A 26,143-nucleotide genomic window follows, 5' to 3' on the forward strand; every position below is an offset into this window, starting at 1 on the left:
TTTTATGAAGTCCTAACAGTTTCTATTAAATTTATCAGCAGAGAGCCCAGAAGGGATCCTTGGGTTCAGAGGGGAAGTTTTGGTCAAAAACATAAAGGAAAGGAAAAAAGCTACCCCAAACAAACCAGGTCAGTCTCTTGAGATGGGAGAATGTACATTCAAACTGCACTCYGTCTGCTCAGCTCAGATAACAACTTGACCTAGAATATTTCCGTCCCAAATAACCATCTATCTATCTCTTTCTCCTTCAGATTTCACAAATACGTCAAAAAAGTCTTGTTTTCATCTCAGTGCAAAATATCTTGACATCTACAAAAGGTTTTGGAGATGAAAAAAATGATTTCCCATGCAGTCCTAGCAAAATCTCTAAATTCCAAGTAAAATCAGGGTGAACACTGGGATTTTTGAAATGCCTGCCAAGTAGCCTGCTTTTAACGCACACCAGAGAGTAACATTCCTTGGTGAGAAATCCTAATCAGCATACTGCATTTTTAAAAAAATGCTCAAAGGCTTATGTTTTTAAAATGACCCTTCCACCTACTCTATTAATTACAAAGTCCAGTACAAACCAAACTTTTCTATGGCCTCAGTGTGAAATCTGGAAATTAGGAGCTAACCTTGTTTCAGGCTCATGCATAAATTAAACAGCAGGTGCTCCAAGCGCACATCATTTCAAAAATGCGTTCTATAAAATGTCTAATACTTAGAGCTTATAATGCATACAAGAGGTCAGCTTAAAAGATGGAGATAAAATGTTGCATGGATTCTGTTTAAAAGATTAAGAACAGTATCCATTTTAAAATATTATTTCCTGACTGCTGCAAGAATTTTAATGCTACACGTCAAGGTTTTAAAAATTATCAGGTGCTTTTGGATACTCCACCTAGGGCATCTCAAAGACACTGATTTTCAGGAATTCTCTAACAAGGTGCTTCCATGTTGGCAAGAACAACGGAGGCAAGCAAAAACACAAACAACCCCCAAAATACTTTGTGCTCAATTTCCTTCGGGACACTGAGATTTAAAATCCCCCAAAATTCGCACACACGCACACACACAAAAAAATCAATCACCACTAAAGATTTTCATGCAACTAAAACTCATTTGCAAAAAGGTTTCTCAGATCCAGAATGGAATTTCTGATGCGAATTTCGGAAAAAGAGAGGGAAAAAAGAAACAACATAGAAAAGCCTGTACATTCTCATTTTCCATTTCTGTGACTGGAGTAGGAAATGAGCTTGTTCTGCTTCGGTTTCTGCTCCGCTCCACCCTCCGGGTCTCACGTAAAAGCTCAGTGTTACAGTTATTGTGAAAAAAAAAATAATAAAATAAACAAAAAAACTCAGCAGAACCAAYAGAAAATTCAAAGTCAGGAATAAACTTTTTACAGGGTAGAGCAGCKGGGACAAAAGTGCCAGAGAAGGAATTCAAGACAAGGAGCTGGAAGCCAGGAAAGGAAAAGACAAGACCCCTTGACTAAAGTATAATCTATTCCAAAAACTGACACATCCTAAGAAAACACTCTATGAATCTACCTCTCTTCCTCCTCTCCCCTGAAATCTTAACCTCTCTAGAGGGTAATGCTATCTTTGTATACAGCTCTTATCCAGTAACTTGCCCACATAACATTAAATCTTGTCTTTGAAGCTACTGCAATTCCAAAACTAGAGTTCTGTGTAGCAAATTCTTGGGAGTAATTTCCTATTCCAATTAGATGGAACGGCTACATGATGATACAGAGTCTTCTTCTCYGTGGAGATGACAAACTTAAAAATTTATAGTAATGGCAGACCAAGACAGATCTAGAAATAATACCAGATTTTTAGTTGCTGGAAGTAAGGACTCTTAAAATGTATTTTCAGGAGTGAGTCTTATGAATACATACTTGAATTCGATGGAGAATTCTTGYGCATCTCAGTAGGTTTTATATTGAGCCTTAATGAAAGCCAGCCACAATCATTCAACAGGTAGAAGGAAAGAGCATATTCTTTTAAAGTCTGAGATTTCAAAGCCTTTCTACAATCAGAGAGTAATGATCAGTTAACACTGATCTTGTGATATGTGATAGACATAAAGAGGATTATCATCCAGAAAAAGAAGAATTTATTCCCATCAAAAAAACAATGAATAAACTAATGCTGTGATGAAAAGCTTTATGGCTTGCTCAATGGCAGGAAATATTCATTTTCTGCTTAAAAAAAAGATAACTGGCAAGGCAAACATGCATTATGTAGACTGAGCAAGTAACTCTACCCATTACCAAAAGAGAGACTAAAGTACTACATACGCTGTACTAGCAAACAGTGGCAGGGGGATATTGCCCCAGCGAGATGCTGCCGCCACTCTCACCGAAAAGGCAATGAAGAGAGGGCGTATTCCTCCCACTGCCAAGCTCTGCCCCCAACCAGCATGTCCTGCTGTCTTTGCAAACCATGCTCCTCACGGTTCTCCTCTGCTCCTGTGGACATACAACTGTGAGGGAGCAGGTATCTGCCAACACAACGCTGCACCTTCAAGCAGACTTAGCATCACTGGCAACCCGAACAGTAAGTGCCATGAGCTGAAATAAATTAGATCCGCAATCTCAGAAAGAAAACCTACCCCGTATCAGGCCTAATAAGATCTGTGCTATATTCAGTTACAAACACAAGGAGATAGAAAACATCCCAATTTAGTATTGAGATTACTTTTTAAACTGCATGCTGTTTCCTGAGCCTGAACCTTGTGTTCTCCTTCCATAGATCTAACAGCAGATTCCTTGCATTTCTTGTCCGGCTTTCTGATCTGATCTGATCTTCAAAATAATGCCCAGCGAAGGGAAGGCGGGAGGGGGTGTCTCTAAGCAGCATCGTGTGCTTTATGGAGACCAGCCAAGTAGCTACTTAGGCAACCATTAGGTCGGGAAACAATCACTTCCACCATTCCCAACACGTGTGTCAACATAATCCCATGCTCTCTTTGTCATGCAAAAAGTCTTGGCAAAGTGGCCGGATACACCCAGAAAGCAGGAGCAAACTAAGCTCATTATGTTAACCGGAGATCCCACAGCATCCTCCAGTCCCATAAAAGCAGACTTCCCATTTTTTTTGCAGAGTAGGAAAGGAAACTCGCTGCAGTGAAAAGGGCCCAAATTAAGCCTGAACTTTGAGCTGTATAATGGATATTCAGGGTTGGGTTTGGAGGAAGGGGATTCCTCCCCTGACTGCGYTAGGCAGTGTGCTAACAGGCATTGTGGAAGGCACCTTGCATAACTACAGAGACTTCCCTCTCCTGTGAGCTTGCTGGAACCCTTCCAGCCATGCTAGTACGGCTCTGCGAAGGGAAACTCCTGCCAAATGGGAGTATCAGCTTCTCTAGCTCTTCATTGTTGTCATTGGTAACTCCAGACTTTGTTTTCCTTTTAAAGAAAGATTCAATGCATTTTACAACCATTAAACATCTTTTCTCCTCTCCATCTATACTTGTGTCTCCTACTAACAGCAAAAGACTTGTGTACATGGGAATGGTCAGCAATACTAGTCTAATGGCTTGTTTGCATGGTCAGGTACTGGAGGAARGCCCTTCAATCTGTCTGAAAAATGCTGAACACATCTTTGGTTCTTCAGCAGTCACAGAAGATAGTAAATATCCAAGAGAATTTGGGTATTATTTACTTAAAGTGGGTCTTTTACTAATGATTTTTGATGTATCTTTCAATTCCAGATTCAGTGCAATAGGGGAAAAGTCCTAATACTGTTGGATATTTGCAAGGCCTTTCAAACTTCAGCTGCTTTGCCTCCATTCTGCTATGGGTAATACACATTTTGCAACCAGTTTTGCCTTCTGAATGCCTGCAAGTCCAGTCTTGTTTTTAGCAATCCATTCAGCAAAACTCAGCTCTTCAGCAGTCCGTGTTCAAAAGGGCCAACAAAGGCTGAAAACGAGGATGGACGAGAATAGTAAAAGCTTTTCCTACATGTTGCCGACATCTCTTCTAACGAAAGACAAGGATTTCTTTTGATTGTTGAGTTTAAGCCTGTACCAACTATTGGTCACGCTACCTGCTTTGTTCCTTTAAGATGTCATATTTTTGGCACAACTCCTTACCACCCAAACACTCAAGAACGAAGAGCACAGTGTTGTCCAAATGGGCAAATGTAAAAAGCCCTTCCCCCAGCATTATCTTCCGAATGRGAATAAGCATCTGATTCTGAGTTTGCTTTTCTCTCTGCTCTGTCACTCTGGGCAAATTTACACTCTACAGTCTTCTGAAAACATATATCAAATATTACAGAATATTCATTAGCAACTCAAATAAAACAAGAGAGTAAAATGTGAACATACCTGAATAAGAGAAACGTTGTGCAGACTAAGTCTGAAGAGGTAGTTCCTGCATAAGCAAGCAAAAGAAATACAAATTGTTAGGTTACCCAAAGAAAGGAGAGGAAAGTTATAAAAGGAAGTCACAGTTTTTGGTTATTCATTTGTATGGGCAGTGAGCTCTCCTTGGACTCCTTTCCACAGAAGAGCAGCTTTAATGATATAGCTTCATTCACTCTAGAAGTGCCACTATGCAGCACTTCCCTACTCAGTAGAAAAACAAGTTTCAGTCTTATGTCAATGGGAAGTCCTATGGCAATGAAAAAGTCCTAAGGACTCTCTTCTAAAGAGGTTTTTTTTAGAGTCTGTAGTTGTCAGCACACTCTGCCCAAGCAAAGAAAGTTACTCTAACTTCCATGCACAAGAATTTCATATTGGGTCACAACGACTGCTGCAAGGCACGAACATTTTTTCCTTCTTCTCTTGCCTCTTGTGTATAACGTAAGTCATAACCATAGAGTTGTCTATACATGTTATCACGATTCTATAAATAGATTTAATGGTTTCAGCCACTGGCAGACCGTCTATAAAAAAAGTTAGCAACAAGGATTATGAGGAACTCTGGAAGTCAAGCTCCTGGGACCATATCTTCAGCGAAGGTAGGTCTAATCTGCACCATCTGTAGCCTATTCTGTACTGGGACCATTTACCCAGAGAAGAATGAGACCCATTAGCAATACCTGAACAAAATATATCAGTAATATCTAATGTAAGTATGTAGAGAAGTACATACACAAAAACTCCATCATCTCTCCTAGTTCAATCACCCGAGATCCAGCAGTTCTTTGGTATTCTGAGACTACATTCCTTCTCAAAGATCTGCCTACCCTTCCAGGTAATTATTTATTAACTCTTTAGCATCATCTATAGACTTAAATATTCTGCCCTGCTGTGTGCAGCAGACTGGAGGCATTAAGCTTACACAAAACTAAGATCTCAAAATGGAGGGAAATTCTCATCCAGTGATTGATTYGACTTAGCTCCCTTAGGAAAACACATGCTACTCTCACCAAAATACTAATGAATTTCCAGTATATAAGATATCATGGAATAATCGTTCTCCTGGAGGAGTTAAGCACGTCACAGGCCTCTAATCTTACAACACCCTAAGGAGAAAGTTCTTGTAACTAGGGACTTGAAGTTGCTATCCTGTTGTTAAGCATGCAATTTAAATGCATTGATTTTGGAAGTCTTATAACACAGATTCCAGCTCCTTGTTTTAGTCTTGTAAAAAGCTGGACAGTTTGACTGAGTAATAAATTTTAATATTAGGTTTTTTTTCCCCTGGTAGCACTGCAGAGTAAATTCAACTAAAAAATCTTTAATGGAAGAGACGTATCTTAAAGACATGATTTTCCTTGCACTCAGCCAAAACAAATGCAGATGGGAACAGTGTCCATTTAAATAAAGACAGTCTCCATCCTCTCAGTGACTGCTGCGTAGCACCTGAACAACGCGTTAGTGATGAGATCACTCAGCTGGCCAAGACCTGAACCAGGCAGGAACATAGTACTAACACTAGCTGCACAATGATCTTCCAAAAGCCTCATACTAAACCCAACTCTCCAAGTCCAACCTTATGGCTTTCTTACAGAAAGGGGGGTTGCCTCTTTATTTTTCATCAGCTGACCTTGCCTGGCATCTGCACAGCTTCTGGCAGTTACTCTTGGTTGGTTCGATCTTTCTCACATCTCATCAGCAGTAATATGAGCACTGGCAGCCAGACTGGCTACCAGAGACCCCCTTGGACATCAGTTGGCCTGCCCAGCTAGAACTGATTAATCCTTAATTAATAACATGATCTTTCAACTGTGTTGGTTCTGTGAGGCCAAACCAGGAGTAAAATGCAATTGAGGAAGATCTGCTGAATATGATTGTGCTGTTTTTACGAATTGCTACTCAACCATGATTTCAGTCTGAGAGTGTCTTTGAATGACAGGCATGGTTTATTGTACCTAAATTGCCCCATTTGTGTCCTTCTTTCTGCTCATGTTTGAAGTTATGACTGTTTAATACCTTGCTGAACTATAATTTAAAGCAGCTGGAAGAAYAGGATTAAGAAATATATAAGCACACTGAGATCTCTGCGTGAATGGATGAGGCACCTTCTTGGTCTTTTTTTCTTTTTTTTCCCCCTCACATTTTGTCTTCTCAGTAAATGCTGGCTAATTCCTTTCTCTCTTAAATTAAACCCACCTGGAATAGGCCAGAAGAGCAATTGCTTGGTGCAACTAAGTATTCTATTAACCTCCTTCTCCTGTATAAAAAGCTAGTGCACAARCTTGGAGGGATGGAACAATCTTCTTATTCACTTTCTGTAAAAGGTCACACAACTTTGCTGCATGGTGTTAAAACAGTAACTTCGTCTCATCCCAGGGTTGGCTGCGTTTCAGCCATCTCCAGACYAAGAGACAATATTCTTTTAAGTACTCTGGGGTAAATTGTATTATACCTCAGTGTAAGGTGTCTCAAACTGCTCACTGTTATTACTACTAACATTATTCAGGAACCTCAGTGAACCTCATTTCTGAAAATACCCATGTTAATCAGTAATACCCTGACATCTCAGTCAGGACTGCAGCTTTATTACATCCAACACAGAGTGGGTTGATGGTGGTTCCTCCGTGGAATGATTACCAGCAGAAACCTATTTAAACAACTTGAAGGTAGATCCTCTCYCTGTCTCTTCTGATTGTGGGGGCATGTTAGCCCCAATACATATACGAATACAGGTATACGAAGTTGGGTGCTGTAAAGATCCTCCTGCTCTACGCAACCTAATCTTGAAGAATGTGCCATCTAAACAGGCAGAGAAGAGCGAAAAAGAGACATCATTCTCATTTCAGTTTGAAGCACAGAGTAAGAAACTCAGCCAAGGTCACAGAGGACATCTGCAGCACAACTAGGAGCTGATCTCCTAGTCCATTAGCCAGTGCCCTGGTTAGGAAAAAAGACTGTTCTACTAGGTTGGGGAACAACGCTTAAGCCTGTGCTGAAGCGCCATTTACACTCACGAAAATTGGGTATACACTTAAGTACTCTGGGCCCTCTGTCCTATWCTAACTATGGGCAGAGCCGAGCTGCAGTACAAATCTTGTAGATGAAAGTATTTGTTAATTGGCTTTGTAATTTGTATTTGGCTGCCTTGCAAAATGATGAAGCGCTCACGGTGCCTGGTGCCACAACGCATGAGTACCAGACACCAGGAGCAGGTGAGGTGTGTTTTGAGAAAGAGCAGAGGAATATACTCATCCAAATCTGCTTGCCAAGGAAATTCCCAAGTCAAAGCTGCTTATTAAGAGTCCATTTCATACCGCCACGCAGACCTTGGATGAACTTTGTAACATCATGTCCATGCATTTGTTCACACATCACCTGGCCTTGCAGCAATTCACAGTGAAGACAAAACGTTTCATCTAAAATGCCACTGAGCAACAGAGCTACAAGAAAAACTATGCCTTTCCAATGGGAAGCTGCATAACTAAAACACTGCAATAAAAGCTGAGACCCTTCCTCTAAGGAGTTCAGAAATTATAAGGGCTGCAATATGCTTCAAACACAGCCTACAAACACACTCCTTCCCAGCTCTGAACAAGCCGTCTTTTCAGGCACTACATCTGTCAGCACTGCTCTTGCTGATTAAAAGACGCTTCCTTCTAATTAAAAAGGAAAGTGCTTTTCAGTTCAGTTCTGCTATATTAGATCAGGAGGAATTTGATGGATTGAACAGGTTTTGAACAGGTGTATACGAATGGTTACCTAGCTTCAGAATCTTTTTTTTTCTATGTAACGAGTAGGGTTTGTTCACATTTGTGATGTTCACAATGTTCACATTTCCCACCACTGTCTCCCCCACGCATACCAAGGAGGTGGAGTAACCTGTCTGTACTCCAGCACCATCCTTGCTAGTGATGTGAAGCCACAAGATCCCCTAACACAGATCATTACTGGAATCTCTCTGGACTTCAACACACACACACACAGATTATCGCTCAACAGTACCATACCTTACACTAGTTGTTCTATATCACTAGAAGACATATGTATCTACTTGCATATTCCTGCTTTCCAGCATCTTATAGTAGATGTGAGGTAGCTTACTCCTGCCTCTTTACATGGCTGGCTATCTCAAGCCCCCTCTCTGTACACAGACAGTTACCCTGGAAGTAGAAATGCAGCCAGCAGAAGCTCATAGTAGCGTTTGATCATAGTAAAAAAATACRGTTGGAGAGAGCTGAAGAGAACTGAGTGAAGAATTACTTTCCCCTTTTGGGGCTATTATCACACTGAAACAGCCATCCAATACAGCTTAAGTGAGATATTGGAGACTTCAAATACGCTAGTGGGGCTCTGGGAAGGTATTTCCCATGCTTGTGCTACAATCAGGTGCCAGGTCTACAACAGAGACTCACAACTGTCACAGTGTAGATAATAAGAAAAATAATTAACAGAACAGGGTCTTTTGGGTGATGTGAAACAAGACATAAAATTATGCCTGTGACAAAGCTAATGCTCCCTCCCGGCACTCTCCTAGAAGCCACGTCCTAGGGTTGACGTTGTTAGGAGGCAGGAGCTCCTGTCATCTCTTCCTACCTTTGCTCCTGGAGACCTTACATACACTTTGTACTTCCACAGTACGTTATAAACACAGCTTAGTCACACTTCACAACTCCCAGCAAGCTGATTAGTATCATTCCTCCCCTTATAATAATGGTAAAATGGTAAAACGAGGCAGAGAAATGTTAAACGACCATCTCCAAAGCTCACAGAAAGTGTGATTCAGTGACAGAATTGAGATCAGATCCCAGGCAAATCTCAAGCTAGATTAAAGCATAGTGCTCTGTGGAGGTCCAGCTGTGGCTGAACTTTTCAGATGGTTATCACATTTCTGGACAGACCAACTATCCCAAGAAACCCTGCTCCTGAAGGGTGATTCTGGCCTTAGCTTTCAGAAGGAGTTAGTTATATGCTCGGTATGATGAACCCTTAGCAAATGCTGCACCAGTGATTCATTTGAAGGACCTGGTATACAATTGCTGGAGAAAGGTGGTGAGCCAGCATCTCCCTTACAAGCTGGAACCTTATTCACCAGTAATTTTGTTTCTATTGAAGAAAAACTTGTCCAGTACATCATTCTTTCTTAAAAATCAATAGACGTTCAACAGAGAACCATACTAAATGGCACATAGTAATATGATGCAGTTGCCATATGAGCAATTGCTTTTCCCAAAGCAACATTTCTCTGTGATAAATCTTGCCAGAGCTGCAGCAGCATCCTCTTGAAACAGGCTCTTCTGCAAGCATTCAAGACATTTCTGAATCATTCTGATTAAGCAGCTTCTAAGTAAAGCCAGGTCCCAGGTAGCATTTCTGGATTGTCACTGTGTTGCAGAAGAGGCCCATTTAGTACTTCCCAGTAGAAACCAGGATGAAAACCAAATCCTCTATATTCAAGTCRATGGAGAGAAGCTACCATCAGCTGTAGCAGTACAGAGTATGAGACACAGATCTGTGCAGTCTCGGTGCTGTATATTCAARGCCAACTCTCAGAAGAGTCAAAACAGGCAGATGCAGCCCATGCAGAACTGCAGCGTAGCTCCAGCACATTTGGCCTATATCACTCTTCGGAAATCCAGACTGACCGCTGCTACTGTTACCGAGTAACATCATGGATCCGGGAGTGCTGGCTGCTGTGGGAGGGAAAGCGGGAGGAAGRGGCTCATCCCTTGGAAAAGCAGCCACGTCCCCTCTCCCATCACCTCGCAGGAGCTGCACATCTCAGATCGCCCCTCCTTAGGGTGGCAGCTTTGCCCACATTCCTGCGACACCTTGAGCTACCTGTTTTCTGGAGGGTAGCAATATGTACACACTCAGSAGGATCAGGAGGGGGATTTTGTTTTTAATATTATTTGAGCAAATGTTAAAAAAATGGGGGCAAATTTCCATAATTTTTGGTTACATTTTCCTCCATTTCACTAGATGAGTTTCTCTAAAACCTTGAGGAGGGAAACCGAGTCAAATTTACAAAACACTTGTGTGGGTCGGTCCCCATTCTCCTGGAGTGAGTCCACCTCTCAGCCCATCACATATTATCCCACATAGCACCTCAAGTCTCTCCTGACATGTGACTGAAAGCTCTTCTCTCCCTCTCTCATCCCAGCTGGCAGAGCAACAGAGCACTTAGAGCACCATGCTGTGGCACTGAGCCACATGGAGACCTTTGATCTCCTATTTGCACATCACTTCTTGTTGCACTCTCATATGCCAACCTRTAAAACACCTCTTCTTCCAGTGCACCGAATATCATCCAAATATTCCCTGGCAGCGTTCCCCCCCCCCCCCATTTGCCTACTTAGGCTGATAAACGTGCTCAGCTCTGTTAGACTTTCCCCAGACTCTGGAGGAGTTCAGCATGACTTGTATGCAAATACAGACATAGTTGGCTGGCAAGCTCACGTTACTGCCAACCAATGCCTTCTCTTTTTACTTTCTCTCTACTTTTTTTTTTTTTWAACATCTTAGCAGTGGCACAGAACAGTAGGTTTAGCACCTAAACATCTGGATATAAAGTAATACGCAAGTCACTGTGGTGAGCCCTGCCATATAAAACTGACATATCACCAACTTAACCAGAACAAAGGAATATGTTCAGTAATGCAAAACAAAACTGCTCTGCAGCCCCATCCTCCCATGCTGTAAAACACATGCGAGGCTGAAACCCCCAAGGTATTTGCCAACATTCCTGACCTCATACCCCTCTCTGTAATACAATCTTTAAACTGAATTATTCCTCACGTGTCACTAAAGCAAGCGAGGCTCTCACGGGTGGCTGCTTTTGTGATAGCATATCGCCAATTTTCATTTTATCTGGAGTATGAGACGCTCTTCCAGCCGGGCCCGCATTTGCTGTGTAAAGATGCTTCCCACCGACCTGGGCTGCACCCAGGTTGCCTTTCGCTCAGGCCTGGCTGTGAGACCACCRGCCAGGAGAGCCGACGGCTGCTTTCCTTTCCCTCTGCTCCAGGAAGCAGCAAAAACACCCTGCCTACCACCTCAGGGCTCACCAGCAGAGGGGCAGACGGTAGGCACTGCCTTGCAGGCTGCTTGAAGGACCACCTGTATCCTGCCGACAAGGCTGGCAGACCTAAGAGAGCGTCCGCTGCCTCCGCCTGCTCTCCAGATGCAATACCTTGGGCAAAGCTTCCTCTTTGCTCTCTTACAGCTGCTGCTGCTTCTGTGCGTTGGCCAAGCCCAGCAGCCTACCGGTGCTGCAGTATAGCATTTTATTTGATTTATTTTTTCTGTGCTAATTAAAATTCCCATTCTGTGCTCTGGGCAAATGTACAAATTTCACATAAGAGAAAAGACATATATTTTGAACAAGATTTGGGCCAGGCTCCAAGGTTCCCAGAATCCCATAAGCTACAAAAATTCTCCTGGCACCTTGTCCTGCCCACACTTCTTCCCCTCCTCCTCAGGGGGTAGTCTGGGACAGCATAGACTTGCGGTGAGACAAAATCGGGGTCCTACAGCCCAGCTGAAGGGAGCAAACTCTACAGGCAAGAGCCAGGCATCCAACAAGGCTTCACCTCTCCACACTTAAACAGGCTGAGCTGGCCTCATCTGGCACAGCATCAGAGAGGAAAATCTCCCTCTAAACTATCCCAGGCTCAACCACAGAGGTTAAAATCTGCACTTCAGATCTTACTTTTATTTCCAGAATAAGGAAACTGGGCACCCCCAATTATGGCTTTAACTAGCTGTAYGGTTTAATCACGGGTTTGTCACCTTCGCCATGTTCTTCTTCATGTAGGTCAGGTTGTTTCTTTAAAAATCATTAATGGTCCTTTTAAAGTTTTTGTTCATTTTCAAGACTGATCCCCCTTTTTCTCTTACACTACCACATTACCTTCTCTCCCCCTGAAATGAGGATGCAACTTGAATTAGAGCTTTCTTTTTGTCTGATCAGAAAAATCACTGTGAGGAGGGAGGATATTTGTTTTTCTAGGTCCCTTCGCAGCACAGATTTCAGATACCTTCCTACACTCTGGACATAATCAAACACGTTATCGTGCTTTTTGCTTGCTCACATCCTCATTACTACCTCAACTGGCAAGGTAAATTCCCAGGCAAACGTGAGTCCGCAGGGGGTACAGTCAGCCTAAGAGGGGGTGATAGCACTGCGAGCCACCAGAACATGGCAGTAACGCAGCTCAGTCACTTCATCTYGGAGAAGAATTGAGTCAAATTCTGCAGTCAGTGAAGAACGGCATGTTTTTGCCTGCTGATAACAGGATAAGCCTCGGTACTATTTAACCCTTGGTTAGGCCCATGTGACTGCGGGCAATGTTAAATTGCTTGCATGTCAGTCTCTCCACGGTACAAAAYGTGATTTTTTCAGACCTGCCAGAGTCCCACCGTCCCAGTGTAAGTCTGTGGGACTCACAGACTCTCACCAGCATTTTGAAGACTCATGTCTTACGCTAGGTTGAGGATGGGTAATTAAACTGCCAGAACCCAAAGGTAAAGGGTCCAAATCCCTCCTCTGCCACAGATTTTCTGTGAGTCCATACAAAATATTGCTTTGGGCATGTCTATATCAGCCAAGTAAAACAGCGCAGACATCTCCAGCGTTGTGCAAACATCAGCTGGTGCCTACAAAAGCTGCGACCTGCCTGCAGGAAAAATTGTGCCAGGTGCAGCACTGCACTGTCATTCAGATCTATAAGCTTGTGTGCCTCTACATCACAGCCTGTTTCACAGGGCAGGCTTGCTCTGAATCCCTCTGGGCCTTAGATTCCCATCTATAGTGTGAAAGTTATGATAGTGTTTTCCTTCCTCGTGGAAGCCCTGTGAGGATAAATCTTGGTGGCGGACCTTGATCATTTGGCAAGAGAAAGTGGTGTTGACCGAGTTTGGATCTGATCCTGATGCTCCAAACCTGCAATCAGCTCTGACGCAAGGCTTCTACCACTGAACCAACTTCCTGGTTTACAATGTGTTTTTTTGCCTAGGTGACATAATCTGCTAAGACTTAGTCTCTTCAGAGTTCAGTGGCAATCCAGATCCAGATAGGACTGAAGGTGCCCAAGGGTAAGAGTGATATTTTCCAAGCAATACAGGTTTTGTGAGTTTTACTGCACTTCTCTGGAGCTTTCTGCCAACTAGGCAGAAAAGAGCCTATGTTCAGCCAGAAATCTGCACAAAACCTGGTGTCTGACAGACTAATCTATCATACACTAGAGAGTTTCAATAAACTTAGTCCTGCTGGTTGAGGATCCTAGGCTATATTTACAATCTCCCATATTTCTGCAAGCTGCAGCTTGAAGTAACTCTTTTGGGACATCACTTCTTCCATTTAGTCTTTGGCTCTTAAGCCTACRTGATACAGAGTTGTTTTATTGCTCATATGTTCTGGAGCAAGGCCAGCCACGAAGGGTGTACCCAGGTTGTTGTGCTCCCAATTTATCACAAAGTTGTCCTGTTCAAAGCCAAAAGTGACCCTCCCAATACTGTTTTTCACACTCACAGCCCTCCATCCCACAGTTAGAAGCAAAGCTTTTGGCTGATCTATAATAAGCATTGTAAGTTTGTAAAGCATTTCTCCCCAAATTAACCCTAACTCCTCTCTTCAGTGCCTAGCTACTTGATATTAAGAGATACACTCAGTACAGCTCTAAATCAGGGACGAAAATCACTCATCAAAGCATCCAAACTTGCATCACCAGCAGCTTTATCACTTTACATTCAACAGTTTGCAGCAGAAGCTGGCAGCCACAGAATGATATGCACTTTACTTGCTCTTTGCAAGTCCCTTAATGCCGAATCTGCCCACCACCCTCTACCTCCAGGCTCTCTTGGTGCAGTCCATTTGTTACAAGCCATGAGAAACAACACCATCCTAGCTCCTGATGGAGCTGACAGCCCTCACAGCAAGCAGGACAATGAATACTTCTGGTCATGACGCTTTCTGGTTGCTTTTCTACAGAGACATGTCCCCTTGCTGCGAATGGCCAACGCTCTTAGCCAGGCCTCTCAAATCCACAGCCCCAGCAGGCTACTGCCCCAAGCTAACACCCCCACAGCGTCCTTCTGGGAGAAGTCAAATGTTTCCCTTAGGGTTTCCCATGCACTTTCTGCGCAGCCATTTGTTTGGGTACCATCCTCCTGCCGTCCAATCTGTTTCCCTTCAGCTTGCTGTTGTGCCAGATCATCACATGGTGTCTCAACCGTCCTCATTTAAACCTTTTATGTTCTCCTCGCCAGGAATCTCTTGTGAAGCATGTTTTTTGGCTTGACTCCAAGCAAGGCCTTTTGTATCAAAATTTCTTCCTTGGCCCCGTCTCTGCCCAGAGAGTAACAAGATAGCCTTGAGGAGTAAGTCCGAGGTGCAGGGTTGGGAACGTCACAACTAGGCAGTTCATCTCCTCCACAAAACCTGTCTTCCCAAGCTTTGGGCACCCTGTGCATGGGGTAGCTCAGAGAGCAGTGCACTGATTTGCAGATGTGCAGGTGAAATCACTGCCCCAGGAAGCAAGAGAAGGCCAGGTGGCTTCTGCTATAGCCTGGGCAGGGGATAAGAGGAGAAGAGGGGACAAAGAGCCCCAAGGAGAACCTTGGAGAGTCGAGCTGGAAGATCCCACAGGAATGACAGCATAGCTTCCTCCAGTCCTCCTGTGACCTCCTGCGTCCCCCTGCAGCAAGAGCACCCCAMACATCCTCCCTGGGCTGGGCCCATGGCCGTCTGGCTGCCCCAGCAGTCTGCTGCTCTAGACAGCTACCAATGGGGTCTAGAGCTGCCCTTGAGCTATGGCAAGCAGCTACTGTCTATTCAAATAGTCACATCTTTTAAGTYGCCTCTTTTTAACGCAAGTGTCTTTCGCTTGCCCATCAAGTTAGGAAATTCAGCTTGTCTCCCTTGTTAAACCATTTATTTTACAGCAGCTCACTTAAGCTGTTCTTCTTCCCAATCCATTCCCCAGGTGTATAACTAATCAAAGAGCAGTGTCCTGGGCTGCCTCGTCTTTCTTCTGGTACAAGGATCATCTCATCTGTGGCTCTTCACTGTGGCAGCAAATATACAATATGTGTCTATAATTCAAAACTATTGCTCATTATATGACACTAATCTGCAAGAAACTATCACCTATTTCCTCACTATTGCTCTTTGATTTCAGATGTTTAGGTAGTGCAAAGAGACCCACAGTTAATAAAAGCAAACTGTTCACTAAGAATGTCATATAGCAGAGTTAAATCTGAAATCTAATAATGGGAAAAAGATTGAAAGTAAAGACAATAAGTATTCCAAGATCATGCTATTAGAGAGAGATGGCAGTTCCTACACAGTCAAGGTTGCAATCAGTTTCCATTTCAGCTCCTTTATTGGCTTCGTCTTGGAAGTTTTCTCAGGTCTGAAAAATTCAAGGCTTATTTTTGAAGAAAAGAAGACCATTTTGGAAAAAAAAAAAAAAAAAAAAAAGCAGGACAGTTGGACAAAGTAGCATTGCTGATAGAAGCATGCAAAAATCCAGAATTGAGTTCCCAAAATCATTTTTTTTAATGCACCGGGAGATTTATGTATCTTGAGTTTTGTGCAGATCATATTTTCAAGTTTTTTTCTCAGTAACAATGACATCTAGAAAATTGTTTTTCCTCCCATTAAATTAAGCTCAAATAGTATTCACATGCGCTCAAGAGCTGAAAAAAACAGCAAATGTTTCAAAACAATCACTCATTCACAGAAGAAAAACAGTACATTAAAATACTAACACTACATTTAAAACAAAAACAAAGCATGCAAACTATGAGTCAAAATGAAGGTTATCGATTTCTGAAATGTGTGTTTTTATACTTAAGAAAATGTGGTTTACCGCATGGGCAGTGTGAGATTTACAATGTCCTAAACTATTCATATCCTTACTTGCAAATGTTTGGATTTTGCAAATGATGTGACAAGTAAATATGTTGCTTAGAAACCATGGTGGGCTTTCGAAACTAATTCTTTTGTTTCTGKGATTTTGACTGGGCAGGTGTTTGGTACAGTGGAGGTATCAGACTCCTCCGGTTCACGCTCAGGCAGCACCAGCCAGTTGAGGAAGGCTCTCAGATAAGGATAAAGCTTAAAAATCTGAGGCTGGTGTTATTGCAGCTCCCTTTCCGCGCAGCGTGCCCTCAATACCTCTTCTAGTTTCAGTCACGCCGTGTCCGGTTCCTGAAACCAAAAACTCTTGTGAGCCCCGGGGTTTTCTTTCCTTCTGGGAAGCATTTGCTACGAAGCTTTGAGACAGAAGAAACACAGGGCGAGCTAAGCTAGAGAGATGCTGCGGCAAGATCACACCGCTTTTAAACAGAAAGAGCTAGTCTGAAMGAATTTATAACAGGAGCACCTAAGAGAGGGATGTTAACCAGGAAACTGAGAAGTGGGAGCACTGACAAACTCCACCCCGATCCCAAACTCCTGCCACGAGCCCAGAATAGCTGGTGTTACTACTAATACGATCTGCAGGCCCACATTTAAACGTAGTTAACATTTAAATGTAGGTTTCATAAATTACACCCTGCAGAGATGGGGAGAAGACAGCTCCCATCTCTTTGAGGTATTGTTTCATTTGCAAATTCAAGCAGATGGTGCGCGAGCAGYTAATGACTCAAAAATCCCCCCTAAAAATAGCCCAGAACAAGGTGTGGATTTATCAGGGAAGGAGGGAACAGAAAAAGCTCTACTTCCCGTTCCCGTTCCTGTGGCATCTCCAGGCGTGCAGCCCAGCACAGCGCGGGGCGCGTGCACCTGAGGGCCCCACGGACCGCGGGCTGCTCCCCGCCCGCCGCCTCCTCTCCGGGCACCTCTCCCTGGATGACATGCGGGGCAGAAAACAGGCGGCGGGGAGGGGAAGGCTCGGCGCTCCCCTCCTCCGCCACGCCAAGGCTGCGTCCACCTCGACAGGCCACTCTGGGAGATCACGTCTCCTTTTACCGCATCCAAAGTGGCTGGGCAGAGCCGCGCGGCGCTCTCGGAGCGTTTCGTCTCCCGGCCAGGCTGGCGGTGTCTACGCGGGGGGAACCTGCCGCGCAGCTGCAAACCGTAACCCCCCCGAGGAACAGGCCCGCCTTTGCACAAAGCCTAGCAGAAGGCACTGATCAGCGCTGTCCCCAAAGCGATGCCGCTCTGAAGCTGTAAATATTAATAATCACTGGTTAAAGATTCTCGCGCAGGTAAAGCTGCGGCTTGAAAAAAGTAAAATGTTGCTGCAGGAAAAGCAGGAGGGTCTCTAATACAAACAGTTGTGTGATGGTAAGTTTTATTATTCACCGCACATAYGCATGCAGAAAATGCATATTAAATCCTACTTCAGTTGTCTCTTTGGAGTCAGAAACTCCCCTTCCACGACACATCTCMCTGTCTTCTCCTGTTCATAGCAGGGGTTCCTCCAGCTCTGCTTCTCACCTCCCCGTTCTCTAAGGCTGAATAAACTAGAAAGCAAGCCGTCTCTTCCTCCATTTTCATTAATAGCGCAGACTGCTGCCACAGTGTTATCTAATTCTAAATGTTATACTTAAACTGCCATTGGTGGCTGATTTGTTGGACTATGCTTAGTCTTTTCCTTTTGGGTTGTCTTATCTGTTTATTATGCAATAAAAAATTGTTGCTGCTGGGGCCCATGATTCAACCACTCCTGACACATATTATTTCACTGAACCACAGTTCTTTTCCCAGTAACAAATGCAGCTCTAAATTTCTTAGAAGTTGCCTCTGCTCATACTGTGTTTGTGTTTCTAACCTTCTCTTACGGCATTCTAAATAAAAATAATGTTTAAAAATACAGGAAAATAGATGCTAATTATATACAGTGGGCCAGAACAACAAAGTTGCAGCAAAATGCATTAGGTGAGGATCTGGCTTCRTCAGCAGGACGAAGCAAACAGGTTTAGGAGTGAATTCTAAAGGAAGAGAGAAGAAGCCAACCTCTTACACCACCACAGTCTCACTACACTTTTTAAAAGGTGTGTAGGTGAACCTGGTACAGACGGAAAGTCTGTCCGTGGTAAATAAACCATAAAGCCAAATTCTGTGCTGGCAGAGTGATGGTGCAGAATTATTTACTATAACTCTCCTAACATTCATGCTACTGAGGGAGATGCCAGCATTCTGCTTCATTAACCAGTCATTTTGATTGCATCCTTTTTTAAAAAAAAGAATCTAGTAATTTTCTCTTCTTTGCAATTATTCTAAAGCCCTCTACATAAATCAGAGCTTTCTCTTTGAGAGGGAGACTGGCCACATAAGCTGGAAACACACTCTCCTCTGAAGCCAGAACATGAAGGTAAAGGCCTTGAGCAGCAACGCTGGTCTAATTAAAAGATTATCTTTACCTTGCTCCCACAATGAGCTGGTTCCTGTTGGCATCCAGTGCAAGCTGAGAAAAGTCACGCACACCTGGATAGGTGAAATTCGACACCCAGGGCTTCAGATCTGCAACGACAATGAAAAAGCAGAAAACAATAAAGCTGCTCTAGAAGCAGTGAGTTCACCCAGACATCCACTAATGCATTTCCTACAGAGTTATCTGTCAGGGGAAGGGTAATTAATAATCTATTTAAAGGGTTACTATTTATTCTCATCCTCTGCACGATGTGCAAAAATTGCAMATAAACGCAGAGCTGTCTCAGCAGTTATTTTCACATCCAAGATGGAGCGTCAGCATTGGATCCAGAGACAACGGCAGCTTGCTTTTGCTTCTGCTAAACTGGGGAGCTAGGGTTAAGCAGCGCAAGGGGATTAGGCTCCTCCTGTAACACCTCTGCAGCCTTGCCTTCTATGCTAAGCAAACTTTTGCCCTCCAAAAAGAGAAAGTGGCACCAACTGACTGAAAACTTGGTTACAGTAGAAGCGACCTGCACGTAAGACCTGACTGCTCCAAAGACAGGTTTTACCTTCTCTTCTACGTTTAATCCTGTTCTGGGTTTCACTTTACTTGGCGTTTGGGATCCCCCTCAACTAAAGCCTTCCTTAACCCAGACGAGGGTGCCTACCACAGCACTGTAGTACCTAAGAGATTTCAGAGGCTTGAAACCGGTTCTGCCAACCTGCTTGGATCTGCCAGCCTAGACACTTGCTCAAACTGAGTCACAGGGGTTAACGCAGAGCAATATAGATTTGTCTAAGCCACACTCAGGGAGACAAAGCTCTTCTTACAGAAGCTTTATCTATTAACACAGCATCTATTGAGAGATCTACAGCAGGACAGTCCGGATGTAATAAAAATACACCTGTTTTAAATAAAGGAGAACTAAAACACTGCTTCTAGGGTACTCTTAGGTCTGATGCTAGGGCATACACAGAACTCCAGATTTCAGTATAGTTACCAACTTCGACCTTGTGTGTATCACATATCACAAAATGTCACCCTCTCACATTACACTTTTACTGCATGAAATAACTGGGGCTTGATTAATGTATACCTTTCAGAAAGCCATCCAGTTTTGCTGGGAGGACTTCTCTTGGGAATTTGTTCCAACTTTTAAGTACTCTGGCTGTTAAATACATGGATAATGCCAGACATCTGAGGCAGCAAGGCACAAATGAGACCAAATCAGTATATCTGAAATCCCTCTGTGACCTATGGACAAATAACACTGCCTCTTTCTAGAGATGGATGCTGAAGATCTGAGAGGCTCAAAGCTTTGAACATGAAGGGTATGTTCTTCTGGCCTCATGCCAACAGGATGCCAATACAGAGGGCAATGACCTGGTGACTCATAACAAGAATGATGCAGCTATGTTCAAACCAKTTCGAAAGAGCTCTGAGAAAGCATATCCTCTTGTCATTTTATGTGCCCAGTGATAAATTGAGACTTCTCACTGAAGACAGTCAAATTTGAACATTTTGGTCTGGGCATTAGTTCCCCTTTCCACAGGGTGAGACGACAATGCTGACACGGCATCTCGTTGTTTACAGGCCTTTGGCATCTTGGCATACTTTGTAGGATTACACATGTGCAAGGGTTTAAAACCCTTGATGTAGGATATTTTGGGGGCACTCTCAAGTCCCTTCTCCTTCCAGGGGCARGTGAAATCTAATCAAGCTCCCGAGTTATCAAAACCTTGAGAAAACACCTATTAAAGTCCCTTCAGTCCAACCTCTCCGTTTTCTGCTTGTCTGCCTTTCTTCCCAAGGCAGAACCTTGCCACGGAGCTTCTGTCTCTGCTCTGGATGCCAYGGCATGGCACAACCACTCCCGACCCCCCGTGCCGTGGGGCTGACCGTCAGGCCTGGTCCTGYGTTCTGCCTGACTCAACACTGTCAAGGTGCCTCTGACAACAAGGCCCCCACCCCCTCAATCCAAAAACTGTGTCGCTGGGAGCTGGAGCTTTCCAGCCCTTCTCACATTCCTGTCACACAACATAACCACATACAACACGTGTACCTCCTCTGCTCTTCAAGGAAAAGGCATGAGTTAAGGAATAGCTCAGCCAGTCTAACCTTCAAACATCTCCACCTCCTACGCTCCTCTGGGACCCTTAATGATGTACTAGCACCAGGGAGGTACTGCAGTCTCACCCCTGGCATTTTCCGAACTAATGGGGCTCTGTCTTCTTTTCCTGTAGCTTTTTAGCTGCAGAGACATTTCTGAGCCAAGCAGCAGAACCAGCAACAATAACACCTTTCAGGCAGGTTAGCCAGCTGACGTGCTGCAGATCTCCTGGCATGTGTGTTGGCTGACGGGGGTGGSATTAGGGGATTGCTATATAATGATGATACCTTTTAAAGATCCTGCTTTTAGGCCATAATTTCTCTTGTCATTTTACCTCCTCTCCCACCAACTTTTTCCTACCAACTAACCCACTATCAGAGTGCAGTAGCAGGAAGAATATCTCCTCATCTGCTGCTCTAAGCAAAATCACCTCACTTCAGAAAGGTACACTCATCAGTTCTTCCTTTTAATGGCAAGCTCTGACAAATTACAGTAAAAATAATTAAAAAAAAATTAAAGGCAGTAGGTGGCTTGAATCTTTCTATGTTGGCTTAAATGTCAATCAAACCCATGAAATAAGAGGCAGTGTCTTGATTTCTATTACTACTGCAGGTGGTACAACTTATAAAGAAACCCTTCCCGGTTATTAAATTAAAGGCTGCAAGGCATGCATCCTCATAGCAAAATTAAGCTTTTATAGGCATGTAGTTGGAGATTATTAAACCCAGCATGGTCTCAGCTAAGAATGTCTGACTGTGAGTTGTCAGAATTAATGCCAAATGGCACATTTTCCTTCCTAACCTTCTTTCTTCCTGTTAGAGGAAAGGGATAAAGTGGAATGGAAATCAAGAAAGAGACAGGACATGGGTCTTTTTTCATCTAACACGTTCAGATCTACTGCTCTGACCACAGCATCCCTAAGGACGGGTCCAAACTTTCATTTTAAAACAAGCTCAGTTCTGCTAGGTAAGTGCTGCCCTGGGCCTATCCTATATTAGCTCAAGTTTACACATATGGACCCAATGAACTCCAGAGTTTGCTTGTATTTGACCTTTCTCAGAAGGCTGATTTTTCCAGTGCTCTTTAATTTGGCTGGAAACCTTCAGTACTGGGGCATGTTTACATTTGCAAAAGTATCTGTTTAAAAACACTATGAAAAATTAAAAACTAAGGCCCCAGCTTTGCATGTCGGCAGCAGGAGCTGGAAAGCTAGGAACCAAATGGCTTAAGGGTGAAATGCTCATCAAGGCCTCCTTTGTGTTTCTCATCTCTAATCATTTCCAGGGGGTTAAAGATCCATGCTCTCACTTCCTCCACATTAGGACCAACAAACAAAAGTTTAATAGTTTCCAACCCCGTCCGGCACCAGCCATATGATTCAGAGCCGCTAAAGCTCTGCGAGTCCCTCCAAGCTCAAGGTGATTCAGGTATCCAGCTGCAAAGAGCACAGAGCTGTGCAGGAAATGTAAGTCTGCAGACACAGCTGTGCTCACACTTTTATGCATGCATAAGACAAGGTGAAAAAAGGCCCTCTGCCATTTTGGAGGGTGGTCCCTGCAGCCTGCAGGTACGCTGCTCTGCATCAGTTTCCTGAGAGTGCAGGACAGGGACGAGGATTAGTCAGCTGCACAAAGCACTGCGTGCCAGACTGCAGGAGCKGGGTTTAAGGGCCTGATCCAGAGGCTCTTCAAACCGCTGGCAGTTTTCCACTGAGCTTGATGGGTTTTGGATCAGCTTCTAAAGACACAGTCAACCTGGTAATACTTGAGCCTCTCTGTCCTCAGAACCAGCTGTTCCCCACCTCGCCTTTATCCCAAGTGCTTTGAAGGAAGGAAGTATGTGAGCACTGAGTTGAGACTCCCCTGCCTGAAGGACAGCACATTTACTGCTTCATCTCACTGGTGCCCAATTGCAGCTCCCATCACCAGCAGCCTATAGCAGCTTTGTGCATCCAGCCACACATCACGCAAGAATAGAGTGGTTAAATGCCCATGCTTTGAAACTGCAAAGCCATTTCTATGAGCACGGAGCATGGCTAACCACCGTGTTATTCAGGAATGTCTCTTCTGGAATAATTCACAGCGTGAACTCTCCTAGTCTGGAACAAAAGAAGCTAAACTAAACAGCAGCAAGGGCTCTTCATGCAAAACAAGRGCACATCCACATATACAAACCACCCATGTGTCTATCTGTGGTAGCTTTGATGTGAATAGCAGTGAAGCTGCACGAGCAAAAACCTCAGCTTGAATTACATGTCTAAGTATTTCTTCTGTGCTTCGAGCAGAGCTTGCTTCCCAACGTGCGTACCACACCACCAACTGCAAAATCGTGATCTATACTGGATCTAGCTAGTTGAAAGGTAATTCAGGCATCAAGTATGTGCCCTGTTCATACTTTTGAGTGGCTGGGTAGTCACGTTAAGACTGCCCAGACGTGGAGTTACTTTGGAACAGCTCCTTGTGAGTAGAGCCAGGTGTAGTCAAGCTGTAACTCGTATTGAACGTAGGACGCATTCTAGAAACGTGAGTCCCCTGCTGGGAAGGGGAGGATTGCACAGAAAAGCTTCAAGCATAGAGAAAGATAAACTAGAAGTAAGACCRAGGGACCCCATTCCAGAAAATACAAAGCAAACCAGAAACTTCCTTCATACCAAAGACTTATTTTATGTAAAACCCCTGTAAAATAAACTGATTCAACAATAAAGGCTTGTGTAATAAAGCAAAACACACATACAGCACTGGTGGCCTGCCAGACTCAATGGGCATTAATAAATACTTGTTCTGCAGATATTCAGATTTACTTTTGTGGAGCATTAACTTGATCACACATTGAATGCTTTTCTTACTGCCTCAAGATGCCCTCTTAAAAGCTCTCAGTGTACTGGTACGTTTACTTTGTGTGTGTGAAAATTTCAGCACTCATGCAGAGGTCCAGCTTACAGCCYTGACCTCTGCAACCGCGAAAAGTTCTCTCATCAAGCCTTTGGCTTGCTTCAGCCTGGCYGAGGGCAAAACAAGTTTAGTGACCAGCTGGTACTCCAGTTTGCAGGTACTTAACCACTTAGGTCTTTTTCAGACCATCCCCTCAGCCTAGAGGATTTTCAGTGATCTCACCAATGACCAACAGATGTAAATCACTTTGTAACAAAATGTTGCTTTTTTTACAACTCTGTGACTCAGCCTCTCTTTGGGGAAACACAATTGAAACATCCCATTTTCAGAATTTGAGCTATCATCTATTCACTTGTCAAGATCTGCAAACTCACACCACTCTCTGTCTCAATTACCTTCAATATTCAGAGTATTTTTCACGAAGCAGGCAGTTGCCTGCTAAGATCGAGGCCAGAGTCTCCATTCTGCAGAGGTCAGTGATCAGACACCGTGCAGGACAAAGCAAGCAAGGTTGTAACCAGCAGATCAGAAAGCTTAGGACTCTCCATGCTACCACATGTCTTCTCAAACTCAGCATATATTTATCATTGCAGAACAACTCCCAGCAGCACTATAACAACCAGCAAAGATCACAACTCACAATTTTGCTATCTCATCAGCCCAGTCTTCTGCTTTACAGTCTCCTTGCCTCGATGTGGACACTTCCAAAGATGCATAAAAGTTACAGCGCTATCTTTATTAGATTGACAATGAATCATATTTTAATATTAGTCTCATTTTAAATTCTAGCTCTGTTTTAGGTCATGCCACAGGTTAGTGCAATAGTCTTTTGAAAATGAGTTTCACTCCTACCTCATACTGAGATGTAAAAGTAGCCTCCACAACACAAAACCACCCCACAATTCAGCAAAATTCTCAGGGGAAGGAGAAATCCTTTGCTGTGCTGGCAGAGCTGAGCAAACAGTGTGTCAGCACTCAGAGCTCAACTTTACTCATGAGGCCAGAAATCTCAAGTTGGCTTTACCCCAAAAATCCTCCCACACTTGCATATCACCCTCCTGTCTTGTCTTCCCATCACCACCTCCACTTCATTACTGGTATTCTCTCTTTCTTTAATCTGATCTGTTGAAATCTTTAATTGTACATTAAATATGTCCTCATACCAACTGCTGCAATTTCTAGCTTCATTGCCTTCCTAAATCTCCAATCTCCACTCACAATTATGAGGATTCAAAAAGCTGCTGGCAGACTAATCTTTTCTACAAAATAGACCAACCCTACCCTATGTCACAACCAGCAGTTTTCCTCTTACTCCTCTCTATATCCAAATCTAACTTGAAATGTTCTTCCAGATGTCTCATTTTCATGGTTTCTCTCAATTTACCCTTCTGACCCCACATTCACCTCCTCGCCCACTCACACTTCTTTTTTCTAACAGTCTTTACCTTCCACCCATGTTTCTACCTCATTTCCTGCCCACTTAATCAATTCTTCCAGGCTCAGCCAACTATAACATTCCTTCAAAGATGGGAGAAACAACGAGCTCCCACCAGTGGCATAAGCATCTCTGGGACAGCTGCTTGCAGTGAGCCATTCCCCTTCAACGAGAGCCAAGAGGCAATAAAGTCGCTAATGTMCAAGAATAGGTAGGTAGGAAACAATAGTATAAGGGTAAGACTTTTTCTCTCTTGGTATCCTGAAAGAGAGAACAGCACCAAGTCTCAGCTGCCAAGAAAAGGAAGAAGTCTGAAAAAAAAGGCTCTGCTCCTTACCACCCTCAAGGGAAAAGAAGAGCTGAAGAATCACCATGAACCTTCACAGTGTAATAGTAACGTGACGTTACCATTTAAAGTTTTATCATATCTAGATGATTTTGTGCCTTGGGGTTCACTATGTGCAGCTCCTTCTTAAACTGACCTTGCTGAGCTTCTTCCATCACAAGAGAGAAATGGCACCTGGTGACGTAAGCATGGCTCCAAGGGCCCAACACTGGAGCCCTCTTTGTCTTGGACAAATCAAGAAACCCTTTACTGCCTCAGCTCTTCCAACTGTTAAATGGGCTTACTGACACCAGCCAGGGTATCAAGGCCTAATTATCTGTAAAGCACTTGAAAGCTGTGATGTACAGCAGGTACTGTTGTTAAAACATACRGAGCATCTCAAATCTTTGTTTCCTAAATTTTAACCATTTCTTCAAAACAAGTGTTGCTAAATTGTTTCAATATAGAGAAAAAAAGAACTTAGTCCAAACCTATTTTTTGTGAAAGTACAATTATGACTGCTTGTTTGTCTGGTTTTTTATTAACACTGAGCAGCTGGCAAAACACATTTGTCTGTCAGCAAAAACTCAGGGATTCAAACTCAAATAAAGAAAACATCAGATAATAACTATGAGCTAGTGCTTGCTCTCATGTGCTGTT

General features: G+C 43.5%; 1 protein-coding gene across 3 annotated transcripts in view; it reads right to left on the reverse strand.

Annotated features, from left to right (window-relative positions):
- Positions 1 to 26,143, reverse strand: part of SEMA5B (semaphorin 5B) — a 185,624-nt gene that overhangs the window by 100,017 nt on the left and 59,464 nt on the right. For all 3 annotated transcript variants that reach the window (XM_085311013.1, XM_085311014.1, XM_085311016.1), the window contains exons 3-4: positions 18,730 to 18,829; positions 4,324 to 4,369 (exon numbers count right to left, since the gene is read on the reverse strand). In XM_085311013.1, coding sequence (XP_085167139.1) covers positions 4,324 to 4,369; positions 18,730 to 18,829 — 146 coding nt within the window. The remainder of the gene's footprint in view (positions 1 to 4,323; positions 4,370 to 18,729; positions 18,830 to 26,143) is intronic.

The sequence above is a fragment of the Rhea americana genome, unplaced genomic scaffold (assembly GCF_003343005.1).
Source record: "Rhea americana isolate MKP2758 unplaced genomic scaffold, rheAme1 scaffold_33, whole genome shotgun sequence".
Classification (NCBI taxonomy): domain Eukaryota; kingdom Metazoa; phylum Chordata; class Aves; order Rheiformes; family Rheidae; genus Rhea; species Rhea americana.